At 46.8% G+C, this 23,756-nt stretch overlaps 2 protein-coding genes across 4 annotated transcripts; one reads left to right on the top strand and one right to left on the bottom strand.

The window, feature by feature from the left end:
- Window positions 1-1,891: 1,891 nt before the first annotated feature.
- Window positions 1,892-15,280, bottom strand: PLA2G2C (phospholipase A2 group IIC). Of its 2 annotated transcripts, none has more exons than XM_027841340.1 (5): window positions 14,822-15,280; window positions 9,854-10,030; window positions 7,216-7,360; window positions 6,001-6,110; window positions 1,892-2,562 (listed from the first exon to the last, which is right to left on the bottom strand). In XM_027841340.1, the coding sequence occupies exons 2-5, from the start codon at window positions 9,885-9,887 to the stop codon at window positions 2,408-2,410; spliced, it is 444 nt and encodes a 147-aa protein (XP_027697141.1). In that variant the 5' UTR covers window positions 9,888-10,030; window positions 14,822-15,280; the 3' UTR covers window positions 1,892-2,407. The 2 variants fall into 2 exon arrangements, with proteins under 2 accessions (XP_027697141.1, XP_027697140.1); XM_027841339.1 differs by lacking the exon at window positions 14,822-15,280 and adding an exon at window positions 14,392-14,457.
- UBXN10 (UBX domain protein 10) lies at window positions 13,816-23,631 on the top strand. 2 transcript variants are annotated; one of them, XM_027841419.1, is made up of 2 exons: window positions 13,816-13,884; window positions 20,710-23,631. In XM_027841419.1, exon 2 carries the CDS (start codon window positions 20,725-20,727, stop codon window positions 21,574-21,576), a length of 852 nt encoding a protein of 283 aa, XP_027697220.1. In that variant the 5' UTR covers window positions 13,816-13,884; window positions 20,710-20,724; the 3' UTR covers window positions 21,577-23,631. The 2 variants fall into 2 exon arrangements, with proteins under 2 accessions (XP_027697220.1, XP_027697221.1); XM_027841420.1 differs by lacking the exon at window positions 13,816-13,884 and adding an exon at window positions 18,414-18,499.
- The last annotated feature ends 125 nt before the right edge of the window (window positions 23,632-23,756 follow it).

Here is a 23,756-nt window from a genome sequence, read left to right as displayed (position 1 = left end):
GGCTAGGTTCCAGGTTCCATCACTATCCTTCCTAGACGTGCTCTCTGTACACTGCCTGAATTCCTCTTTATGTGGCTATCCTTCTCTTTGGTGTATCTTTTCCTGGCTCCTTCTTTCCGTCTCTTCCTATGTTCCCACCTCTCATAGTATGTTTCCCTCTGTCCCCAGCTACACTTGGCTTTTTTCCATCAGTAGTCAATAGCAGTCACTTTCTCAGCCAGGACGCCTCTTCCTCCTGCCACCTTTTCTTCCCTTAGTTGTTGACATTTTCGTGGTGTTTTCCTGTCAACCGGGAGGTAAGAGAGGTTTAGTTGTTTTACTCTTCATTATTTCCCTCCCTGTTGTGGGTTTCTATGGAGGACAGAATTCAAGCAGTTGAAAAGGAAATGCTGTGTTTGTGTTTCTCAAGGACTTAAGAGACGTAGCAACAACCTCTCACTCCTGGTTTTTGTTCTGCTCCCAGCCCTTCTTGGGCATTGCCTGCCACTGTTGGGATGGTCCTGGTGTCTTCCATCAATCCTGTTTTGGGAGAGGCAATTACATTGTGCATTGGAAAGAACACTAGACTTGGAATCAGAATCCCTGATCTTATAATTTACATGGAGAAATAATTTCTATTTTCTGAGCCTCAGTCTTCTCTGCAAAAATGATAAAGTCGAGGATCTCTTTTGGCTTTGAATCTTATGATACTGAGTGATTAGTCGACCTCTTTTTCCTCCCTGCAACCTCTAAGTGAAGTCTGAGTAATCTGTTTTAACCCCTAGAAGCCCTACATTTAGGTCTAAGTTTTAAGGTGAAGGGGTGGATATAAAGCTGAAGGGGTAGGATAGGAAAGTCTGGTAGACAACCATTCATCACCCATGAATGCTTCATGGAATCAGAAAAACTCTAAAGTGGTAAGATACTCTCGAGGGAACATTTTTAGAACACCTTCCTTCCAGGGGGACTAGTAGTGAGGAAACCTGGATGTAAATCCTAGCTTTACCCCTGATTTACTAAGCAACATTGGACAAGTTATTTCATTGCCCTGGGTCTCATCTTCCTTATTTGTTGTATGAGGAGAGGTGAGCTACATTATAACACAAAATATAACAGCACTTTTGTAACAAAGGCAGCAGTGTGAAACATGGTGGACACTATGGCTCTGCTCCCTTCTACTAAATGTTCTTGTCTCTAGCTTCATTTGCATGTGAATCAAAGAAGAAGGGAGTAAGAGGCCTTCATCACTCGTGCTCTCTATACAACTCCAGTGTATTTTTTGGAAAGGGAATAGGCAGAGCTGAATTTCCAAAATGGGATAAGGAGATAGGGGGATCATAATCAAGGATTTAGCAGACATTAAAATAAATTTTCTAACTCTAAATCAGGCAGTTTCTGTGATCAAGTGCCCTGAGAATATACTAGGAGAAAAAAAATCAAACGAATAAATTTAATCTGGGGCATGCTGCTGATTTTCGCTGGCTGCCTGCATAGATCTGATGGTTGGATCATAACCTTCAAATTATACGTTTTGAGAGCTGCAGCTTTCCCTGACAGTAAGAGGTTTTCCAGTCATAGCACCTCAGTAAAAGTCAGCAGATGTTCCTGAAGAGATTAAATATCTAAGGTCCAGCAGATAGTATCAGACAGTAGCTCAGCAACCGAGAGACCAGTGGAGACACCCGGCAGAGATAATCCAACAGAAAGTAGGCATCCATGCAATGCCCAGCAGAGACCTGGTGATTGAGAGAAGGGATTTGACAGCCAGCCTGATCACATCACCAGTGGATGTTAGCAATTCTGCAACGTTGCAGGTGTGAATCATCCCAGCCATGTGTTGTATATTCCCTGATCTCATGTGCTCTCTGCAAGTATGCCCACCCCATTAGTACTGTTGGCAATTTGTAGGTGAGGGGAATGTACCTGTGTGTATTTTGAGTATGTTTTCTTTTCTCTTTATTTGCAATACTCTTTGTTGCAGTGTTTTTTGCTTCGTATCAACATGTCCTCTGTCTGGCAAAAGTAAACATACCAATGGGAACTCATGACCTATGGTTACAATGGGGTGCTGACTCAAACATAAATCGTCATGTAACCTGAGGTGATCAAAAAGGTCCATTTTAGTTCTGACATTCTATGTTCTAAAGGTCCTTTCTATTTTCATATTCTGTGCTCTAAGGTCCCTCCCAGCTCTGGAATTCTATAGTCTGAGATTCTTCTCGGCTCTGACATTCTAGGTTCTAAAGGCCCTTCTAGCTCTAACATTCTATATCCACGTTCAAAACTCTAACAATCTGTGGGTCTGGATCTGAGTGTGCTGAGCTTAATCTGGGAAGTTTTCCTGAAGGTGAGTCTTGTGCAGAGTTTTAAGAGAAGGGGGAGTCTCTCATCTGTTGTCGTGGGAAAGCACTATGTCCTGTCCTCTTCCTTAGCACACGACCTTGTTCACACCACACCGGGACTGACTATAGAACTGATAATTCTTCTTATAGGTGGGAAGGCTCTCTCTGAAGCAGTGAACAGATCTCTTGTCACACTCACAGGTCAGTGACCCACAGAGACTCCCGCTGCTCCTGCCACCATCTATGAGGGGAGAGAAAACACCACAAAGGTGAGGTTGGGGTGATGTGATATCTGGATCCTAACCAGGCTCTACATAAAGTTAATAATAATGGCTTCCATTTCAATGGTATTTTAAAACTGACAGAGCACTTCCCTCCCTGTCCCTCCCACAACCCTGTGAAGTAGATGTTGAAATTTTTTGTCCATTTTACAGATGGGAAAGGGAAATGCTGAAGGTGCTGAAGGTGGAGGACTGTAGTTTTTTCTCTTTTTTCTCCCCCAAGCTTCTACCCCAACTTTTGCCAAGTATGCTAGAGAGGGAATTTTTAATCATGTATGGGTGGGACTAAATGGCCCTTGAAAGTCATTTCCATCTCTGAGATTCTGTGATTCTAAGGCAACAGTTATCTCCTAAGTCCGGGACTTCCCTTCCTATGGGGTAGGGAAGTCTTCCATCTCAAATGGGATATTTGTAAAAGTGCTTAGAACGGTGCCTGGCACATAGCATATGCTGAATAAAAATGCTTATTCCCCTCCCTCCTTCCCCACCTTGGAGCTTGTGTTTTGGACAATTTCTACCACTAGTGTGATATTTCATCAGAAAGGAGAAGTCTGGGGTAAGACTTTTTAGGGGGCTAAGTGTTTTGTTTTTATGGGCAATTATGTATCGTTGTATTGGAGGGTGTCATAGGATATATAATAGATAGATATACCCATATATGTAATTCATACATATACAAACACATATCATATATGTGTAAGAATATGTACATACACATATATTCATATTGACAACACAGGAGATAATGCAGTAGAGCTGCAAGAACACTAGACCAAGAGTTAGACAAGATCCATGTTCAAAGTGACAACCTCTCTGAGTCTCAGTTTTCTCATCCGTAGAATGGGGATAATAATAGATATAGGACTTGCCTCTCTGGACAGTTGTGAGGGTCAGATAAGGGAAAAATTGTCTTACAGCCCTTTGCAAATCATAAAGTGCTCTAGACAAGTCAGCTGTTGTTATATGGAATCTTTCTGCCTCACCCTCCCACATACTGAGCATCTCTGATAAACTGGGCACTCGGCTGGTAAGTTATTATCATTACAAACTTGGCTGGGGACAGGGACAGGACTTTAGAGGATCTAGAAAATTATCCAAGCTTGGTTCTCTCCTCCCACCCCCACCCCCACCCCGTCTGCATTGCTTGTTGTAAAAAGTAATGTCAAGGGAGGAGACTCAGGTTCAAAAACCAGTTCTGCTGTCTGCTAGCTATGGGAACTTGGGTAAGTCACTGAGGCTCAGTTTCCTTATCCATAAAATGAGTATATTGAATATAAAATAAACTAGATACATTATACAAGTACAAGATTGGGGTGGGAAACACTTTATAAACTTTATGGAACTGTGCAAATAGGAGCAGTCAGAAAGAGGCAGGTGGGGCCCAGGCTTTATCTAAACTTTGTACCACCCCCAGTACCTGTCACAGTGTTCTGCAAATAGCAGGTACTTAATTAAGTGTTTATTTCAGGGAATTTGTTGAATTTTAGGAAACAGCTCTTGGGAAAAAAAAAAAGTCATGGTGACATTCTTGCCCACTTTCACTCCCATTCCCTGGCTACTAAGTGAGTTGAAGACTGTGTAGTATTGGAGCATCTGTATTCCAGGACCCAGGGCCTAGAGGCTGCCTCTGCTGCCTGTGTAAATTCCAGCATGTCACTTCTCTCTGGGACTCAGTTGTTTAAGGTCAGGGTTGGCTTAATTGCTAAATCTGATGGCCTTTCCTCGCTTCTCATTTTTTTTTAGCCTTTTGGTGAGGCAATCAGGGTTAAGTGACTTGCCCAGGGTCACAAAGCTAGTAAGTGTCATGTGTCTGAGGCCAGATTTGAACTCGGGTCCTCCTGACTCCAAGGCCGGAGCTCTATCCACGGGGCCACCTAGCTGCCATGCTTCTCATTTTCCTTGACCACTCTGTAGTTATTTGACTCTAGAGCCCCCTTTCCTTACCTGTGAAATAAGTGTGTCGATCTAGGGTCCCTTCTGGAGTTAACATTCTGTTTTCTAGCATTCCACATATGAAGGTTCCCTCCAGCACCATAAGCCACTTATGATCTCCGAGCCATCAGCAGTTATATAAATCACCCCCATACTGAGAGACAACAGCTTTCTACTCCATCCCATGAGGCAGCCCTCATCATGGAGACTGGCTTTGGGGGTCAGGTTATGGTCCTTTATTTACATGGATCACCCAATGACATTTAGAAATGTGGACAGACTAGGAGTTATTTTTCTCATTCCCCTCTACTGTATCCCTGGGCTCTGCTGGTTGCTAAGCAACCAGGGGCAGGATAAAACTGGACCAACAGGACACTGGCAGCTGGGCCCTGGGTGCAGGATTTCAAGGACCAGCAGGGCTGCTCTTCGAGGAAAATGCTTCACCCCCTAATTGAGACTAGAGAATTACAAAGGGACAGATCAGTGCTTCGGAAAGCCTGTGGAGTCAGCGAACCAGCTCCCCAGAGGGTGAATTTGGGTAGCTGGGAGGGTAGAGGACAAATGGCTTTAGAGTGTGAGTCCTGGGTTCAAGTCCTGACTGCCACTAGTTCATCATATGACTACAGACAGATCAGTTCTTTCTCTCTGACCCTTAGATTTTTTTGTATAAAATGAGGGGAATAGATTAGATAATCTTCAAAGTCTCTTCTGGTCCCTTCCAGCTCTTCACTCTGAGGGCCCTTCTTTCATTGACATTCTGTGCACTATGGTCTCTCCTAGTTCTGACACTGGATGCTCTAAGCTCCCTTCTTACTGTGACCATCTATGTTATTTTAGTTTTTATTGATGTATTTTGTTTTTCTTTTCATATCGCCATAGTTCCCCACGGTGTCCCTTCTCTTCTGCTCCCAACGAATATATAAAAAGCAATTTTTTAATGACAAAACCACAAAGAAGAGGGAAAAAAGCAGCATAACTGAACAATGTATTGAAAAAGTGTGAAAATATGTACAATGTAGAGGTGTTTGCACCTCTGCAGAGGGACGGGGTAGGAGTGACTTCGCATGTTCTCACTTATCCTTTATAATTTTGTAACATTCCTTTTGATTCTGTGTGTGTGTGTGTGTGTGTGTGTGTGTGTGTGTGTGTACGTACGTTCTGTATTCTAAGGGCCTTTCTAATTCTGTTATCCCATGTTCTAAGATCCCTCCCACCTCAAGCATTCTATTTTCTAAGGATCCTTCCAGTCTTGGTATTCTATGTTCTAAGAGCCCTCCCAGTTCTGACATCCTGTGTTGCAAGAGCCCTCCCAACAGGTCTAATATTTCTCTTTCCCAGATCCTAAATCTTCTTTCCTAGAGACTTTCTGGGTGAGCAAGGAAACAAAAGTGAACCAGGGAGAAGTGAAGAGAACCCTTATGGGAGAGAGCTAGTGACTCCTCTCTAATGCTCTGGTGTCTACTCACAGCAGATCACACTTCTGTTGACAATGTGGAATTGGTAGGTGGTAAACATTGGCTGACAGCCACAACAGGTCTTCAGCTCAGCATAGCAGCAGTCATGGTCCTGACAGCACCTGGAGTTGGAGATGGGACAGGCAAGGGAAAGAGCACGCTTTTGGCTCCACGAGGAGGCAGCTGAAAGACTTGAGATGGGAAAGGCTCTCGGGGAGAGGCTAGCCACCGAAAGGGCTTTCAACCTAGATTTGGAGTCAGAGAACCTCTCTGGGCTTTGTGGGTCCTCACTGATTGATAATCAGACCTGTGCTACTCACCTCCCAGGTCTGTTATGAGGATGAAATGAGATCATGTAAAGCACCTTGCAACCACAAAGCACCATGGGAATATTGCTTATTATCAGTGCATTCTTTTTGCAAGGGACCAACCTATTGCATCCCTCCTGACCCTCTCCCTCCCTAGAGGGAGCCAGGGCCAGGAGAGTAAATTCAGGAGTTTGATTGCAGGAGAGATAAAAATCTTGAATTTTGTGCTAAGACTCAAGATGTGAAGAAGAATGCTGCTCACTGATCCCCTAATTCATCCTGCTAGTCTTTGACGGACATTTGCAGAATGGGAGCCAGTAGAGCTTAGCCTTTTGTGATCACATAACATTGCAGCTGAAAGGACCCTTAGGACACAGATATGGAAGAGGTGGAAGAACTCTGGAAGCTTATCGAGTGACATAAGTGCACTAGGCATAGTGCTTAGCACACAGTAGGTGTTCAATAAATGTCTAGTAATTAACCTTGAGTTATTATTGCTATGGCAGTTATTCAGGAGGCCCCCTCAGTTCTGTCCTTGGTAGACAGGTCTAATAACATTCTACTTCTTCAAAGCTGGCCACCCTTTGTAAGGAATGCGCTAGCAACAATCCAGCCTCAACACTCAACACTCTGAATAGACATTTTTTTAAATTAAAAAAAAGATCTTAGTTTTATTTAACAATTAAACGGTGGCTTTTTAAAATTTATTTTTGTTAATCTTTGATTTTCAGAATTTCTACTTTGGATATTTAATTGGGGGGGTTAAATTTGTTGTTTTTCTAGTTTTTTTTTAAGCTTCATGCCAAAGTCATTGATCTGTTCTGAAAGCACATTTAAAAATCATCTGATCTCCTTTCTCCCTTTGTGCTTAGGCAAAATCCCTAGAGAAGGCTACAGACTATGGCTGGTCTATAGTTACCTGTCAGTATCATCCACTGCGTTTCCTCTGCCCCCCAGGCCACAGTAACAGCCATAGCCATAGTAAGAGAATAAGGCATTTTTCCCAGTCACGAGCTTGATCATCCTTCCAAACTGCCAGAAGCTGCTGTGGGTCAGCGTGGGCACTGCCAAAGAGAAAATGGGGGACCTGGGACCTCATGGGGAGAAGCCAAGCAGGAATGAAGTTCCCATGGAAATATGCAATTGAGAAATCACAAGGCAAGAAACCTGGCCCCTATCAAGGTATTCACAATCGCAGAATCTTAGAACCAGGAAAGGAACTTAGAACACAGAGGGTTAGGTCTGGAAGGAGCCTTACATAGAACAGAAAATATCAGAACTGGAAGGAACTTTGGAACATAGAGCTAGAAGGGACTTCAAAATAGAGAATGTCAGAGCTAGAAAAGGACCTTAGAACAGAGAATGTGAGAGCTAGAAGGGACCTTAGAACAGAGAATGTCAGAGATGGAAAGGAACCTTAGAAGGAGAATGTAAGAGATGGAAAGGGACCTTAGAACAGAGAATGTCAGAAATGGAAAGGGACCTTAGAACAGAGAATGTCAGAGATGGAAAGGGACCTTAGAACAGAGAACGTCAGAGATGGAAAGGGACCTTAGAAGAGAGAATGTTGAAACTAGAAAGGGCCTTTCAACAAAGGATGTGAGAGTTAGGAGGGACCTTGGAAAAGAAAAGAGCTGAAAAAGACCTTAAATAGTTAAAAAGTCAAGGCTGGAGTAGAACCTTAGAACACAGAATGTTAAAGGTGAAAGAGACCTTAGAAAAGAAAATGTTAGATGGTGAAGGAAAGCAACTTGACCAAGGTCACCCAGCTAGTTAGTGGCTCGAACCAAGAAGTGGTATCAGGACAAAGGTCTTCAGACTCCTAAATATGAACAGCAAAGTTAACGAGAAGGCACGTGCACAAACATGCACATACATGAACATATATATATATATATATACATACATATATATATATAACTTTTTAAGAGAGAGAGATAAAATCTTTGATAATCACTTTCTTGAGAATTGTGTGTCACTTCCAAAATTTAGAAGAGAGTACCAACACATATTGGAAAGAGCTGTTCACTATCTATGGGACCCTGGGCAAGTTCCTTCTCCTGCTGGAGTCTCAGTTTCCTCCTGTGCAATGTAGAACCAGTAATCTCTGCCCTGCCCCACATGGCTCTGACGAGTTCATGGAGGCAAAAGTTCTTTGTAAATCTCCAATGTTGCTGTCCAAATGTTATCTGTTGGGACTGTGAGCTGAGGAAAGAATGATGTGTTCTTTCTGTAATGAGCAAACCAGATGTTTCTCTTTTAATTACATGTGACCAGGAGTCTTCAGGAGTCTAAATAAAGAGGAATATTTTCCAAGGGAAAATGAAATCTGGTAGGAGAAAAACTACCTCTTTCTTAGTTATTGTTAGTGATGATGACACCAGTATTCATAACAACGCCCCAGGAGACCTGCAGGTCCGCAGTACGGCAAGTCCAGCAGCCTCAGCCCATCCCAGACATGGAGAAACAAGCTCAGCATGGTTATGGGGATCTAGCCACATCTCTGGGCTGCTGGCAAATCAACCATCCATGGAACACTTTGGGGGCAAGAAAGATATTAGAGGAATTTGTCAGTGCTAGCTGAAGATGAGTGGGGGAATGGGGTATGGGCCATCCTCTAGATTAGGGTCATATGCCGTAGAGTTGAGAGGCATCTTAAGAGATCTGGTCCACAGGAGCCAATTGAGGCCCAGAGAGGGAGAAAGGCTTACTTGTAGTCACACAGGTCCTGGGCCTGATCGAAGATTCAAACTCCTACTCTTCTCAACCCAAATCTGGTTCTCTTTTTACTATATCATGAAAAGAAGGGTTGGGAAAATTTTGGAATGGAAGAGAGGAAAATAAGCCAAGCTTGATATGGATTTGTGTTGTTGTACACAAGTATTTTTGGCACACACCAGCATAGTTTCAGAGTTGGGAAGGAGCCGTGGAATCCAACCCCTCCATTTCACAAAGGAGGAACTGAGTCATAGAGAGACTTTCCCAGTGTCACACATTGAATAAGCATCTGAGGCAAGAGCTGAACTCAGGTCTTTCTGATTCCAAACTCAGCCCATAATCTACTGGGCCATCTAGCTGCCTCCATTTTTAGAACTGAAAATTGGGGCAGCTAGGTGGCACAGTGGATAGAGCACTGACCCTGAAGTCAACACAACTTGAGTTCAAATCAGGCCTCAGACCAAACACTTGACACTTACTAGCTGTGTGACCCTGGGCAAGTCACTTAACCCCAATTGCCTAAAAACAAACAAACAAACAAAAACCCTGAAAGTATTGCTAGTAGTGAAATGTTTTCATGGAACCCTAGCCCTCATCATGTGAAACACTAACAGTCCAAGGAACCAATCAGTCTGGGAACTGCAGCTCCTAGAGAACTCAGGCAGAAGAGTGTTCCATCCATTTTTTCCCCCACTCTCCACCTGATGACTGTGGTTCTTCCTCTCTTCCCTCCCACTCCCCATCTTCCTACCTCCCAACAGAGCCCATGCTTATAAACATAGATGCTGACACAGACAGGACAAGGCACTGAAGTTATTTCAGAGCATTTAGTGACTTACAGAGGAGGACTGCAACGATTGAGACAACCTTCATCACCCAGAAGCAAAGATGGGGTCAAGGGAAGAATGCCACACTTCCTCTTCAAGGCAGTAGATCTAGTCAGATAGAATAGTCGGATGAAGTATGAACCAGGTGGGAAATGTAGCTGTTAATTCATGTCACGGTGAAGAAAGGTCCTGTCAACAGAACAAGCAGAAATATGTGGGGAGGATTAGTAAGTGGAATTTAGAAATGGAGAAATCTTTCAAATCTATTCATAGAACTACATAATGTCAAATCAGGAAGGGATCTTAGAACACAGAATGTCAGAGCTGAGAGGGCCTTAGAACACAATGTCAGAACTGAGAGGAGATAGAACAGAGAATGTCAGAGCCAAGATGCTCCTTAGAAGACAATGTCAGAACTGGGAGGATGCTTGGAACACAGAATGACAGAGCTGGAAGCATTCTTAAAACATTAACTGGTAGAGTTCTGACGGACTTTAGAACATCAAATGTTTAAGCATATAAGAGCCCCTTAAATGTCACCTAGTTAAACCCTTTCATTTTACAAGTGAGGGAACTGAGTTCCATAAAAGGAGAAATGATTTGCCTAGAACTGACTTCTCTGCAGGTGTATGATATGCTCTCTGGGGCTAGGATTTTAATTTTCAGGTTTTAATGACCCAGGTTTTAGATAACTGCAAGTTATAACAAGGTATTACACTCTGTTTTATTTCTAAGTTAGTTCATCCTTGATTCCCCCAATCCAGAAGACCCCACGCTATCTTCAGCACTTTGGACAAGAGTCAGCAGCAAAGCAGTTCTGGAATTGCCAGGGTCTCTGGTTCATGGGTAGCAGTGTGTAGAGGAGATCTGGAAGGGGACAGGGGAGAACAGAGTATCTGGCTGTCCACAACCTTTTCTGAGCAGAACCTGCCTTGCAGTTGGACCAGGTAATAGAGTCTGTTAAAACCGATTAAGGCAGTTTTGGAAGCTTAGGCAAGATGTAGTCAGAGGACCCAGCAGAGGAACGCACTAGGCTTATCATTCTGGGGCAGCATTTCCCAGATAATGTGGTCATAGGATTTAGAGATGGAAGGTCTTTTAAAGATCCTCTAATGTCCAACCCTCTCATTTCACAGAGGAATGAACTGAGACCTGGCCCTTAATAAGTGATTGTTAGATTGGATTGAATTGAATTGGGTCAGGTGCATTGAGTTTACTTAGGATCAGAGGACATGAGATACTTCTTAAAAGAAAATGTTTTAGGATGAGAGGATCAGGCTGGGACTGGGAGATGGTGTTGAAGGCAGATTTTCCTCAGAAGAGAGGCTGTCACTCAGAGCCCATTTGCTGTTTCTTTTATACAGTGTTCTAACAAGCCTGTTTTCCTGGTGTTGCAGCCCCCAGCAAATGACAACAGAGGGGAGCTCACCCTCTCATGGCACTTTATAGTCGACCAGGCATCTCTTTAACAAGTCAGGACACATGCACACACACACACACACACACACACACACACACACACACAGGCCTTTTTTTTTTTTTTTTTTTTGGCCAAGTCCTGAGTCCTCATTTTACTGATTCAGGAATTGAGGCTTTTGGAAGGGAAATTATTTGCTCCAAGTCACACATCAAGTAAACGGCAAAGCTGGGATTTGAACCCATGATCCTCTGAGCTTCAGTTTCCAAGTACATGCATAGGGTTGTTGTGAAGAAACAGCTCTGCAAACTTTAAGCTACTAGAGAAATGCAAGGCAATATTACTAATATTATTATAATCTGGCCTCAGACACTTACTAGTTGTGTGACCCTGAGCATGTCACTAAACTCTGTGTGCCTCAGTTTCCTCATCTGTAAAATGAGCTGGAGAAGGAAATGATAAATCATTTCAGTGGCCCTGCCAAGAAAACCCCAAAGAGTTCACAAAGAGTTGGAAATGATTGAAACAACGGGACAATGCCAATTATTATAATTATTACCATCTCATCCTTATATTGTAAAGCGCATTGCTGACCTTAAAGCATTATGTAAATACTAGCTATTATGATGATGATGATGTGTGCATTGGGTGTGTGGGTTGTCTTTTCCCTTGGATCTGCCCCTTGAGGGCAGGCACTATTTTATTTGAGTCTTTGTATCTCCTTCCTTCATCCTCCTAGCTGTCACTGAGTAGGCCCTCAATAATTGCTGGTTGAAATTATTATTCTTATTATAAACACAACCCTGAGTTTATGAATGATTGTGTTTCAAAAGTCAGTAGCTTAGAACTTGTCATGAATTTCCCAGTAGAACCAATCTTCAATTTCTACCTGGGAGTGGCCATTCACATGTAAATCTAGGTTAGGACTGTTTGTGCTCTGTGTAAGCAGGCAGGCAAATAAATAATACTTTAAGAAAAGCTTTCCTTGGAAGTAATGAAAGTAAAAAAAAAAAGTTGGGTAGTTCAAAGACATGAACTCCAGCTATCTGAAAAATTGGCTCCTGTGAACCAGACCATTCCCCCAAAGAAGTTGGATATATGAGGCCTTCCTACCTTTGACCTTCCTTCTCAGCCCACTACCGCAAATGGTCTGATCAGTTCATCTAATGGTGAAAAGGTAATTACTTATTTCAGACATTTCTATAATGAGAGTGAGGACAGATGGTTCAGGAAATTGGGTGCCGATTCCTGGATACGGAAGTCGCTTGTCAAATCAAGAACAAATGTTCCCACTAAACAGCAGCTGCTAACATGGAATTGGTGCTGTGGGTTCCAACCTGGGGCTGAATGAAGTTGTTTCTGCTTTTATCCCTATCCCTGCTTTCATCGCCATCATCGTGACCTGTATCACCATCTTTATCAACATCACTATAACTGTTATCATCACCATCATCACTGCCACCAACATCCTCCTAAGTGCCACTGACATCACCTTTACCATCTTTCCCACTTTTATCCCTACCGCCACCTTCCCCATCATCATTAATATCACCACTATGGCTGCCAATGACATTACCATCACCACCCCATCACCATGCTCGCCACCAACATCCTAAACAACACCATTGTTACTACTATCCTTATCCACACCATCCCCGTCACTGCCACTGTCCTTGTTACCATTGTCACCACCAATCAAAACAATCAACATTCCAATTCTAGTCCAACCCCCTCACAACCAGCCCAGGAGATAGGGGCTGTTATGACCCTCATTTTACAGATGAGAAGACTGAGGCAGACAAGTAAAAGTGACTCGCCCAGGGTCACCCAGCTAACGTCTGAGGCTGTATCTGAACTCAGGTGTTCCTGATTCTGTGTCCAGTGCTCTATCTACTGCCAGCTGCCTACGGGCCAGGAGAGACCAGAGAAAAGAAGTACGTTAGGCAAGAGCACACAGTTAGTTCCTGCCATGCCTTGTCTGTAAGAAGAGATTTAGAGCTGGAGGGATCTCAGAAGTCATTGGGTCCATTCCCCCATTTCAGATGGGAAAACTGAGGGGGAGGGAGGTCAAGGGAGTCGTCCGAGGTCACTTGGATTGTAAGTGGAAGAGCCAGGATTCAAATTTAAGCCAACCTCTGACCCCAAACAGGAGCGCTGACCGTGGCACCATGGTTGGCTCTGGGCAGATGTTTTGTTTATTGTTCTCACTGAGGGCTTGGAGAAGAGCCCGTTGTCCTAAAACCAGTAAGAAACACATTTCCCAGGGGAGGAGGGAGAAATGAAGCCAAAGGGAGCTGGCAGTGGACCCCCTGGGACCACAGGCTCTGCTTCAAGGAGAAAGCACATGGTAAGGGTTTGGGGTGGGGCTGGATTGGGGAAGAGCACCGCTGCCTCCGGGCGGGCCAGGAGGGGGCGCTCTAGCACGGCGCCGTCCGTTCTCACAGGTCTCGAGAGTTTTGAGGGGGGAAGGTGGGAGGGGAAAGGTGGGGAGGGGGAGGGCGGGGGCAGAGCTGTTTCCGGTCCTAGCCGGAAGCACGTGACCCTCACGGCGGTTGCCGTGGGGACGGGCGCTGTTTACACGCAGTTCTGCGTTGGTGCGGGAGACGGCGGATGGAGCTGGGGCGAGGTGAGAGCCGTCGCAGCCCCGACCCCCGGGGTCTCCAGGACCCTCGGACCCGGGACCCCCTGCCCCCCCCCCCGCCCGCCCCGGGGCCCGCCCCCCACCCCGGCCACAGAGCCCGGCTCCGCCTCGGAGGCCTTAGCGAGCCCATTTCCCAGGGGGGAAACTGAGGCCTCCCCCCAACACCCATCTCCCGCCGTGCAAAGATCCCCGCAGCCCTAGGTGTGGACGGCCTCGGATTAAAGCGCTTTAAAATTCACCCATAGTTCTGTCCCTGTTGACCGTAAGAGGGGCAGTGGGGTGAAACGGAGTCAGGAAGACCTGGGTTCAAGTCCTGCCTCAGGAACCCACCTGTTGTGTCACCGTGGGCAGATCACTTAACCTCTCTGAACCTCAGGCCACCCTCTAAGATTGCATGGTGCAGGCGAGCTGTTGATCTGCATTGGTGGAGGGAGTCCCCCCCCCCCCCGCAGGAACTCCCCCACACTAATGGAATCACAGGTCTGGACCCACCTCCCCAAGATTAACTTCTGAGCCATGTATTTCCATGCTGCTGGCGAATTTTAGCTCCCTTTTATTGCCAGGCTTTGTCTTTTGTTTTAGCTTCCTTTCACATTCAAGTTTTTCTCCAGGCCCCAGTTTCCTTCTTTGTAAAAGGCAGCTTTGGACTAACCCTTCAAATTCTCTTTCGATTCTGAAAATCTTATGATCCAAGCTATATTCAGGAAAGGGATGCGGTAGGGGACAGACTTTGCCGGCAGGCTGGTGCTGTGCTTCAGAGACCCCTGCCCCATCTATCTGTCCTCTGAAGGTCTAGGCCCCTGCCAGTCACAAAATTGGAGAATTGGAAGGGATCTGGGAGCCATGTAGTCCAACACAAAGAAGGAATCCCCCTCCCCCAATAAAGCCTCTGCTTGAATCTTTCCAAGGAGGGGGAACCCACCATCTCTTGAGGCAACCTTTTGGGACAGCTCTCATCATTAGGAAGCTTGTCCTGCTTTCTGCACCTTCACTCTTCTCACAGATCTTCAGATACTTGAAGGCAGCTACCGTGTCTTTTCTGAATCTTCTCTTTCCCAGGCTGAATATGCCCCAGGTCCTTCCCCTGCTTCTCATATGAATTGTAGACAAATCTGAAAGCACCTCCTTCAACCCCCCCCCTTATTTTACAAAGGAGGAAACTGAGTCCTAGAGAGGGGCATGAGCTGCCCAACCTCACACAAGTACTAAGTGGCCCAGCTTGGATTTAGGTTCTGGTCTTCTGACAGATTTGGAACCAGAGGCTTTTGCTGGGTGGGACCTGTGAGCCTTCTGAGTTCAGCCTGGATTTCCAAGCATCTCCTTGCAGCGAGTGAATATTACCATTCCCAGTTCCTTTTCAGATTGTAGCTGATGCTTTTGAATGGTAACAGGGCCACCCCAAAGTTCAGCATTACTGATGTGTTGAACAATTCTCACGTTCAGAGGAAGCACCTAGTTGCTTGCGAAAGAGCCCTGGGCTGGGTGTTGACTTCGGTTCTTATTCTTAGCTATTCCGCTAACTGACTTAACTAGTCCCTTGGGCTTCTCTTTCTTCCTCTGTAAAGTGAGGGGGTTGAATTCAATTATCTCTGCTCCTATCTAGCTCTAACTTTTTATGTTTTAAGCTCCCTTCCCACTCCAACATTCTGTGCATCTGCATTCCCCCCTCTATCTGACCTACATCTCTCTTACTGCTGTTTAAGCCCCCTTTCTCCAGGGCCAACTCCTGTGAAAGAGAGCAGACTGAGGTTTCCTTTTGTATCCCAGAGTTAGCAAACAGCCCCCTCAACCTCCTCTTTTGCAGATAGAATTTTCCCAAACCCTTTTTTTCGTCCTTGATTCTTTTGGTGAAATGGTCCAATTTCTCCAAATCCCTTTTAAAATGGGCAGCTTCCCACAGGAAGAGGCATCCTTGTCATAAAGTGTGGTAGCAGGTCATAAATAAAACTGGGAAGAGAACCGCAGTGTTTGGGTTCTCAGGCCAGCTGCCCTCTCTTTGTTGGTTCTGTCCAAAAGTCGCCCCTGTGAGCCAATCCAGAGCATTTAAGGAGTCCGACTTAGAGCCGTGCCTCCTCGGGCCCTCCCAACAGAGTGTGTGCCTATGGTTATGTTTTACTGACTTGACCCTGGATGAAGTGGACTGTGAATGGAATGTATTCTTTTGGGGAGCAGCATGGTGTTGTGGAGAGAGCACTGGATTGGGAATTAAAAGACCTGGGTTTGAGTCTCAGCCTTGTCACTTCCCAGCTGTGACTGGACAAGTCACCCCTTATCTCTTGACGTATCTGTAAAAGGAGGGGGGTGGAGTAGAGGGCATCAAAGTCTCTTTCAACTAGAGGGGCTTCTTGAAAGGCTTTTAAAAAAAGCTCATCCCATCTATCCCTCCTCCATCTGTTCCGGGAGATCTCTTTAAACCCAAGAAGTACATAACTGCCCTTTTAATAACTCCTTGGAAACAGGCACCAGTGTTTGTGTGCTGATTGCTGGCGAGCCTCTGCTGTACAGCAATGGTGTTTAAGTAAACAGGCCACTTGCCGATTCGGTGGCAGCTTGGTGGATGCCCACGCCTAGATCTTGTAGAATGGCCGGGTGTTGAAAGCCTGCCAGGCCTTGATGTTGTGAAATGAGTTGGGCAGGAATAATAAACAGTGGCTGCAGACACATTCTTTTGCCCAAGGAATTTTAAAAAAAACAAAACCTCAAACCAAACAAAAAAAGAAACCCAACAGCAGCGGAGGCCTGGAGCGCCAAGGTGTGAGTGCAAAAAATGCCTGGCTCGTATCCTGAAACACCTGGTTTCCTACCTCTTGCCAATCTGATGGATGCCACAGAAAGTTGGTGTTCCCTCCGAGTAACAGATGGTCGCTGAAGGCAGGAGGCGGCAGGAGATTATGAAAGAAGGTTAGATGAAGCTGCTTTACCTGAAGGAGGTGTTAGTCTCTAAATAACTGTGAGTGGGCTTCAGGCTTAGTCATAATGGGGCTTTGGCTCTGAGGGGGATCTCTGTCATGTTATCTTATGACCAGGGTGTCTTGAATAAGACACCCCCTAAACAAAGCTAATTACAGAACACCAAAAAGGTATGGAAAGTACAGGCACGTCCATATTCAGATCTCACTGTTAAAAATATTCCAGGGGAGAGATGTGGGTACGCATGACTTTTCCTTGTCAAAGTTATTAACGAAGAGGTTTCTAAGTTACCAAACGTCTTGACAGTGAAACCTCGGTGTGGCAGGAGTGGGAGTTTTAAGCCGAGCCTCTGATCATCCGGCAGGAGCTGCAGCAAATTAATAACCGTGACAGAAAACCGAAAAACTGTCAGCCTCCCCAGTTACAGAGCTTATATTTAACACAGCTGCACAACGCACTGACCCTCCAACGCCATGCTGAGTCAGAGCGGGACGCTCTGAAACTCAGATTGAAGTGCTTTGGCAAACCAAAAGGTATAGGCAAAAAAACAAAAACAAAAAAAACAAAACCCTAAACCCAGAAACTACTTGTGGCTGACTGGGTGAAAAATCAAGTTCATGAACATGAGAGGTCCAGAGCAGGCTGCTCCAAAGTCAGGGCATTGCCAGTGGTGGTGCTGCCTTGCCCCATATAGCCAGATGGTGTGTGGAAGGCTGGAAAGGAGAAAGTGGTAGTAAACCTGAGCAGGTGGGAGTAAATCCAGAGGGAGCCTTTATATCAGGAAGTGGCCTTGTCCAGAATTCGGAAATCAACAAGAAGCCTCAGGATTAGGAGTTAGGAGATGGGGGTTCAAGTCCCAGCTTGGGCGTTTGCCAGCTTTGCGAGCTTAGTTAGAGCTGTCATTTCAGAGATCCAAGCCTCACTTTCCTCATCTGTAAAATAGGCATCATAATACTTACCATATCCTCAGTTAGTGGAATAGCTGGGATTAAGTTGTGACAATCCAATGAGGTTATAATAATAACCACTGGTGAACTAAGGTTCACAACTCCCTGGTATTATTCATCTCAGAGATGAGGAAACTGAGGCTCAGAGAGTTAAGTGACCTGCCCCAGATTACATGTAGAGAAGTGTTACAAGTGCTTCCAGTTACCAGACCTTTCCCCCAAACGAGGTGTGCTTCTTTCCATTGCTCTCACTACCTTGTAAATCTAAAGTGGATAAAGCTGTGCCCATCATCCACTCTGTGTGAGAGCTCTATAGCCTTTGGATGTGGCAGGGAGCTTTTCCAGTACAGCTCAGGGCATGTTACTGACACACAGGCTTCAACTTAAACCCCATTCTCTGGTAGCCCAGAGACCACACACTCAGGTACCTTAGCCAGTGGCTGGAGAGAGTTAGTGGAACCAGATTCTGTTCCTCACACGGGTCAAATATATCCGAAGAACTGTGTTTATCTCTGGGTTGGTGCCGCATTTAGTAAAAATAATGACAGGCCACTATGCACCTGGAGAAGAAGGCACTGGGGGTGATGAGGGGATTGGCCAAAGGCACTAGAGCTAGGAGGAAGTGAGATCTAGGGGGCTGTCGTCATCTGTGTCTTCAGATACCCGAAGATGTTACTTGGTCGTAGGGAAAGACTTCTTGTTGGCCCCAGAGAGCAGAACTCGGAGCAGCAGAGAAAAGTTAGGTGAGTCAATTCCTGCTGTCCATAAGGAATGGTATTTCCAAAGTGGAACCAGCTGCCTTCTTAGGTACTTAATAGTCACATGGATGATACTGAAGATTTGGTGGAGGGGATTCATACATGAGATTGGAGTGGATGCAGCAACCTCAGAGGGACCTGCTGATTTGGGGATTGTGTGAGAAGAAAGACAACCTGAGACAGCAAGGAGGACTTCGAAGAGTTCTCTGCTTGCCCACCAGGGTTCAAAGCGTGGCCCTGATGCTTTAACTGTGTGACCTCAGGAAATCCCTTCACTTCTCTTAACCTCAGTCAGTTAATCAATAAGCATTGATTAAGCTCCTCAGATATACCACAGCGTTGTTATAAGCAAAGTGCTTTGTAACCCAACCTTAAATAGCTATATTCTAGTAGTTAACATGTATCTAGCTCTTTGCTAAGCACTTTATAATTATCTCATTTGATTCTTACAACCACCCTGGAGGGTAGGTGCTGTGATTATTATCCTCATTTTACAGATGAGGAAACTGAGGCAACAGAGGTTAAGTGACTTGCCCAGAGTCACACAGCTCCTGACTCCAGACCCACTCTGCTAACTTTAACTGGGCATTTTGTGCACTTTAACTCTGTGCACTTTGCCACCTATCTGCCTAGAGTATGAATTTGAGATTTTATCTTAAAACAGGTCAGTTATTATTGGTGGTGACGGTGGGGGCAGGAGGCAGGGCTCCCAAGGAAAGTCTTTTGAATGGGAAGGAGGGAGGGAGACTGAGGCAAGGGAAGTGTTTCAGCCACTCTTAGGCTTCTGGAGTGGGTGGAGTAGGAAACAAGGGCAGGCAGGAAAAGCTCTGAGGATTCTGGGACAGAGCAGGGCTGGGGTGATGCTGCCCAGCCAAGATCGCTGGGTCCTGGCGCAAGGCAGTGGAAGTAGAGGGGGAGATCCAGGTACTGATAGAACAAGACAGGACCTTGAAACGAAATATCAAACGCCATTTAGTCTTTCCCCCGTTCCCAATTTCAAAGGGAAAGTATAGAGACAGGGTTAAGATGAGTGACTTGGAAATCCGTGGGCTCTCCAGGTTTCCCACAGTGATAGCAAACTAGTTAGTGACCCCAGCCCTCTGAGAGCCAGACTTTAAATTCCCTAGAGTCACTCCTGGTCTACTGGCCGATATCTCTTTCAGGTAAAGGAGGGCTATTCATCCTGCCTAGAAAGCCCTCTTGAACTCCTCAGAGTGAGGCACCATGGCCCATGTGATAGTTGGGACATGCGGAGGAAATGGGGGCACAGAGATGTTAAAACCAGCTGGAAAAGGTGAAGAGGGAGGAAGGGGGAAGGAAAAATGCAGGAGTGGGAGTGTGGTTGGATTTGGGGATTGGTGTAGAGCGAGGAATATGAGAGGAGAGATTGAGGGAGGGGGCTGAAGGAAGGAGGAATGGACAGTGCCATCACCTGGAGCTTGGGCCTAACCACGGAACAGAGTTCCGAGCTCCAGTGGCCGGTCCCTGCATGTATTCTGTGGATTTACTGAGGGAAAAGAAAGCTGAGAACTCAGGCTGTCCTCATTCTACTCAGCCATTGGAGAGGAAGTGAGCCCTGCTTCCTTAACCAGCCACCTAACGGGTGTTCAAGTGACCGTGTCCGTAGTTTGGAAGAGCGCCGTGCCTGGGAGTGCTCTGGAGCCAGTTTGGGGGACATTGTAGCTCTCCCCTATGCCAGAAAGGACAGCCTTCCAGGCCCAGAACCCCAGCAGCCTCAGGCAGCGGGGCCCGCCAAGAGGAGCCATGACCACAGTTGTGTAAAGCTGTAGAGCTGGGAGAGGATCTGAAAGAGCCTTTAGTACCAACCCCTCATTTTACAGAGAAGGAGCCTGAGGCCGCGAGCAGGGCCGAGCTGGAACTCACTCGTGGGTCATGTGATGCAAATCTCCTGCTGTGGCTGAGTGGAAAGGCCACAGAATGTGGGGACCGACGTCCGCTTTGGACCTTCCTGGGTGATCTTGGCAAGCCCCTTTACCTCGTGGATCTCCGCCTCTTCTATAAGTTGGGGGGATTAGACTAGGCTCTGGGGTGCCGGATTTGTTCTATGAAGTTTGGATTCAGTCAGAGGGCCGCCCTTGAGGACCTAGAGGGCCACAGGTGGCCTCGAGGCTCTGCCCCACAGGACGCTGGGAGGCCTGACCCGTAACTCGTTTCTTATTTGTCCTGCTTCACAGGTGCCTTGAGGAGCAATGGCCACGGAAGCACCTCTGAACATAGCCCCGTCTGAATGCAGCCCTGCTCTGGACCCAGAAGCCACTTTCCTTTGGCAGCCAAGCCCTGTCAGCATGCACGTCGCGAGGCCCAAGTCTGCCAAGGGACGCACACGAACAAATCTGAGCTGCTCTCATAGTTCGGAGGCTTCCTCGTACCGCAAGCCACCTTCCCCAGCTCCTGCAGTTCCCTGCGAAGGGCCCGGCAGCCAGAAGCCAGTGGGCTCTGCTCCCAAACGTCCCAATCAGGGAGCTCCCGATGACATCCCGGAGCTGCTCCAGCAGGTCCCCATAGGGCCCTCCTCCTCTCTCAACAAGTACCGGGTCCTCCCTTCCATTAACAGAAAGAACCTGGAAGAGGGGGCTGTGGATACGGTGGCCAAACAGGCCGGCACTCTCAAGCTGGGCAGCTCACAGGAGCTCAAGGCCCTTTGCCGGGAGGAGGCCCACAGCGGGAAGTCGAGGGAGGGGTGTTTGCGGGTCGCTGCCCCTCCTCTGGAGGGCAAGCCCTGCAGTAGAACCAAAGAGCACAGCTTGTCCGAGGCTGGGAACCTGGAGGAGCCATCAGACAGAGAGCCCAGGCTGCTCCTGGCCGTCCGGTCTCCTTCGGGGCAGAGGTTCGTCCGTCATTTCAGGCCGACCGACAGCCTCCAGACTGTTGTTGCAGTGGCCAAACAAAAGAACCTGACAACGTATCACCACTGTAGCATCGAAACCATGGAGGTTCCCAGGAGGAGCTTCTCTGACCTCAGTAAGTCCCTGGAAGAGTGCAGGATCCCTCACAAGTCTGTGCTGGGCATCTTACAAGAAGAGCGAGAGGGCCAGCCCTGAGGCCCCGCTCGGTTTGCTGGGCTCTTGCTCCTCTGAGCACTGGGGACTTGTAGGCCAAGGAGGTCCCAGGAGGCAAATGGGCCTGGAATGGCCTGTGGTTCTCAGCACTTCTGTCTCCAGAGAGCCTCCTTTTGAAGTAGTAAGATGTGTGTATAAATTGAGTGTGTTGTAAGACATCTTTCCAATTCTTTCCAAGTCTTCCCTCCATCTCAGAGGTGAGCAGGCAAGTTAACAAAGCTGTTTGTGAAACAGCAGCTCCCAATCTTGTTTTCTCCTGTGCTCCCCTGCCCCCATCTCCAAGGGCAGTCCTCTTGGGAGTCCTGGTCTGTCTTTGTAGTGGATTGCACCAGTTTGAAGTCTGTTTTGCCTTTCTGGCTTTGGCTGAGGGAATTCTTCCTTTCCAGGGGATTTGGGTCTAGGCCTAGGAGGGTGGGGTGCGGCAGTACCTAGGGGAATCCTACTTATTATGGTAGATGGTCAGAGAGAGGTCTCGCTCTTCTCCTTTGACTTAGCATCCCAAGTACTCACACACTTCTAAAAATGGCTCCTGAGACCCAAAGCAAGCTGGTTTTTCGTTGAGAATACCTGGGTTTGGACCCCTTCTTTGGCAGCTGCTCTTTGGGGGCAGGGCTCATTTTAGAAGCTAGCAGGTTCATTTGCCGTGATGCACAGTGCCTCCTCTTCATTCCCATTGCTTTCCCCCAGTACCTAACTCCAAAGGAATGGGATTGAACTGGCTGCCCCTCTCAGGGTCATAGCCTCTAACCCACTAGGCAGGGCTCACTCACAGCCTTTATGGTCCCACCAGACCAGTATTTCCATTTAAGCAGGATGCCTCTTGGAACAGCTCTGTTCAGTTCTCTCCTTTCCCCAAGAAAGGGGATGTTAAGCCATTGTGCATGTGCTAAAAACTGGTATCTAGACTTCTGGGTGGGCAGAAGGGCATTCACTCAACTCAGTAGCAGGATTTGAGACTGGAGGAGGGTGTCTTGTTTTTCATAACTACCCAAACAAAGTGATGAATACAGACAGTTTGCCAAAGCCCTTTTGTATTATAACTTGCCTTAAAACCTTACCAGTTATTTGGAGCCTGTTTATGGCCAAACCTCCATTGGGAGGGAGTGTTGGGAGAGGAGCTGCAGAGGTCCCAGCTGCCATGCTCCCACACAGAGAGCCACTTGATCGGCTGAAACAAGGAAAGGGAGGAGTTTCTCCCCCCCTCTCCCTCCCTTCCCAGTTAGCCTCAGTACTCACCAGCACGTGACGCTGTTGAAGAGGCAGGGGTCCAGCCACAAGACGGCCTAGTAGCCCAAGGTTGCTGCTACCTCAGCACGTACTGCATTTTGCACAAGGATAAGGGATGGAGTTGAAAATTTTACTCCCAGCAAAGTGAGCTTGCAATGAGCAAAGCTGTTTGATATGGAAGATGACTTGACTTTTCTTCTCCTTAATTGTACCCACATACTCCAAGTAAAGCTCGGACTTTTCTTCTGAAAGCTGGACTGCAGGGTAGCAGTCTGTACCAGAACAAGCTATTTCCAAAGGTTTCACAGGACAGTTCCAGCTTACTTAATGTGAGGGACAGTTCTTAACCTATCAGATGGAAATGTGGGCTTGAGCCTAATGGACCTTGTCTAGGCCTACACACTTGGGCCTTCTCTTCTAATATCTCCCTGGAGAGGCATGATCTAAGTAATGCTGGCAGCCCCTGGCTCTGGCTTCCAGAGACCAGGTCCTTCTTGGCTCACCAGGGATCAGACGCATCCTTCTGCCGGAGAACAGCCGCCTATCAGGCTCCCATCACACCTCCTCAGTGGTAAGAACAAAGTCCCGCCCACCTGCGGCGCAGTGCTTCCTCCAGGCAAGAAAGCTCCGGCAAACTTGAGGGAAAGCACCAGGATGTCATCTGTCACCAAGGCCGCTTGGCAACATCGTCCTGGGCTGATGAAAGAGGTGCAGGAGACAGAATTCAGACAGCCCTTCCCCAGGCGTGCTGGAGATGTGAAGTTATATTGGAACCATTTCAATAAACTTTTTTAAAAATTTTAAATAAAAGGTGATGTTAGTCCCTGTCAAATTTCCTGCGCCAACTGGAAGGAACGGAGAACATGTTGTAAGTTAGCCTAAGGCGACGGGCCACACGCTGTCAGGCACCAGGGGCTCCTGTGACCCCAGCTGCT

Source organism: Vombatus ursinus, unplaced genomic scaffold, assembly GCF_900497805.2.
Source record: "Vombatus ursinus unplaced genomic scaffold, bare-nosed wombat genome assembly UNPS02014859.1, whole genome shotgun sequence".
Lineage (NCBI taxonomy): Eukaryota > Metazoa > Chordata > Mammalia > Diprotodontia > Vombatidae > Vombatus > Vombatus ursinus.
Note: the sequence above shows the minus strand (reverse complement) of the source record. Positions and strands in the feature narration are given on the sequence as shown.

Excerpts from the sequence above, each read along its gene's own strand:
- PLA2G2C (XM_027841340.1), bottom strand. The coding sequence starts at position 9,887 with ATGAAGGTTGTCTCAATCGTTGCAGTCCTCCTCT. Across the intron at positions 7,361-9,853 it reads AATCGTTGCAGTCCTCCTCT|TGCCCACGCTGACCCACAGC; the intron begins GTAAGTCACTAA and ends TCTCTTTGGCAG. Across the intron at positions 2,563-6,000 it reads CAACAGAAGTGTGATCTGCT|ATGGTGGCAGGAGCAGCGGG; the intron begins GTGAGTAGACAC and ends CTCCCCTCATAG.
- UBXN10 (XM_027841419.1), top strand. The coding sequence starts at position 20,725 with ATGGCCACGGAAGCACCTCTGAACATAGCCCCGTCTGAATGCAGCCCT.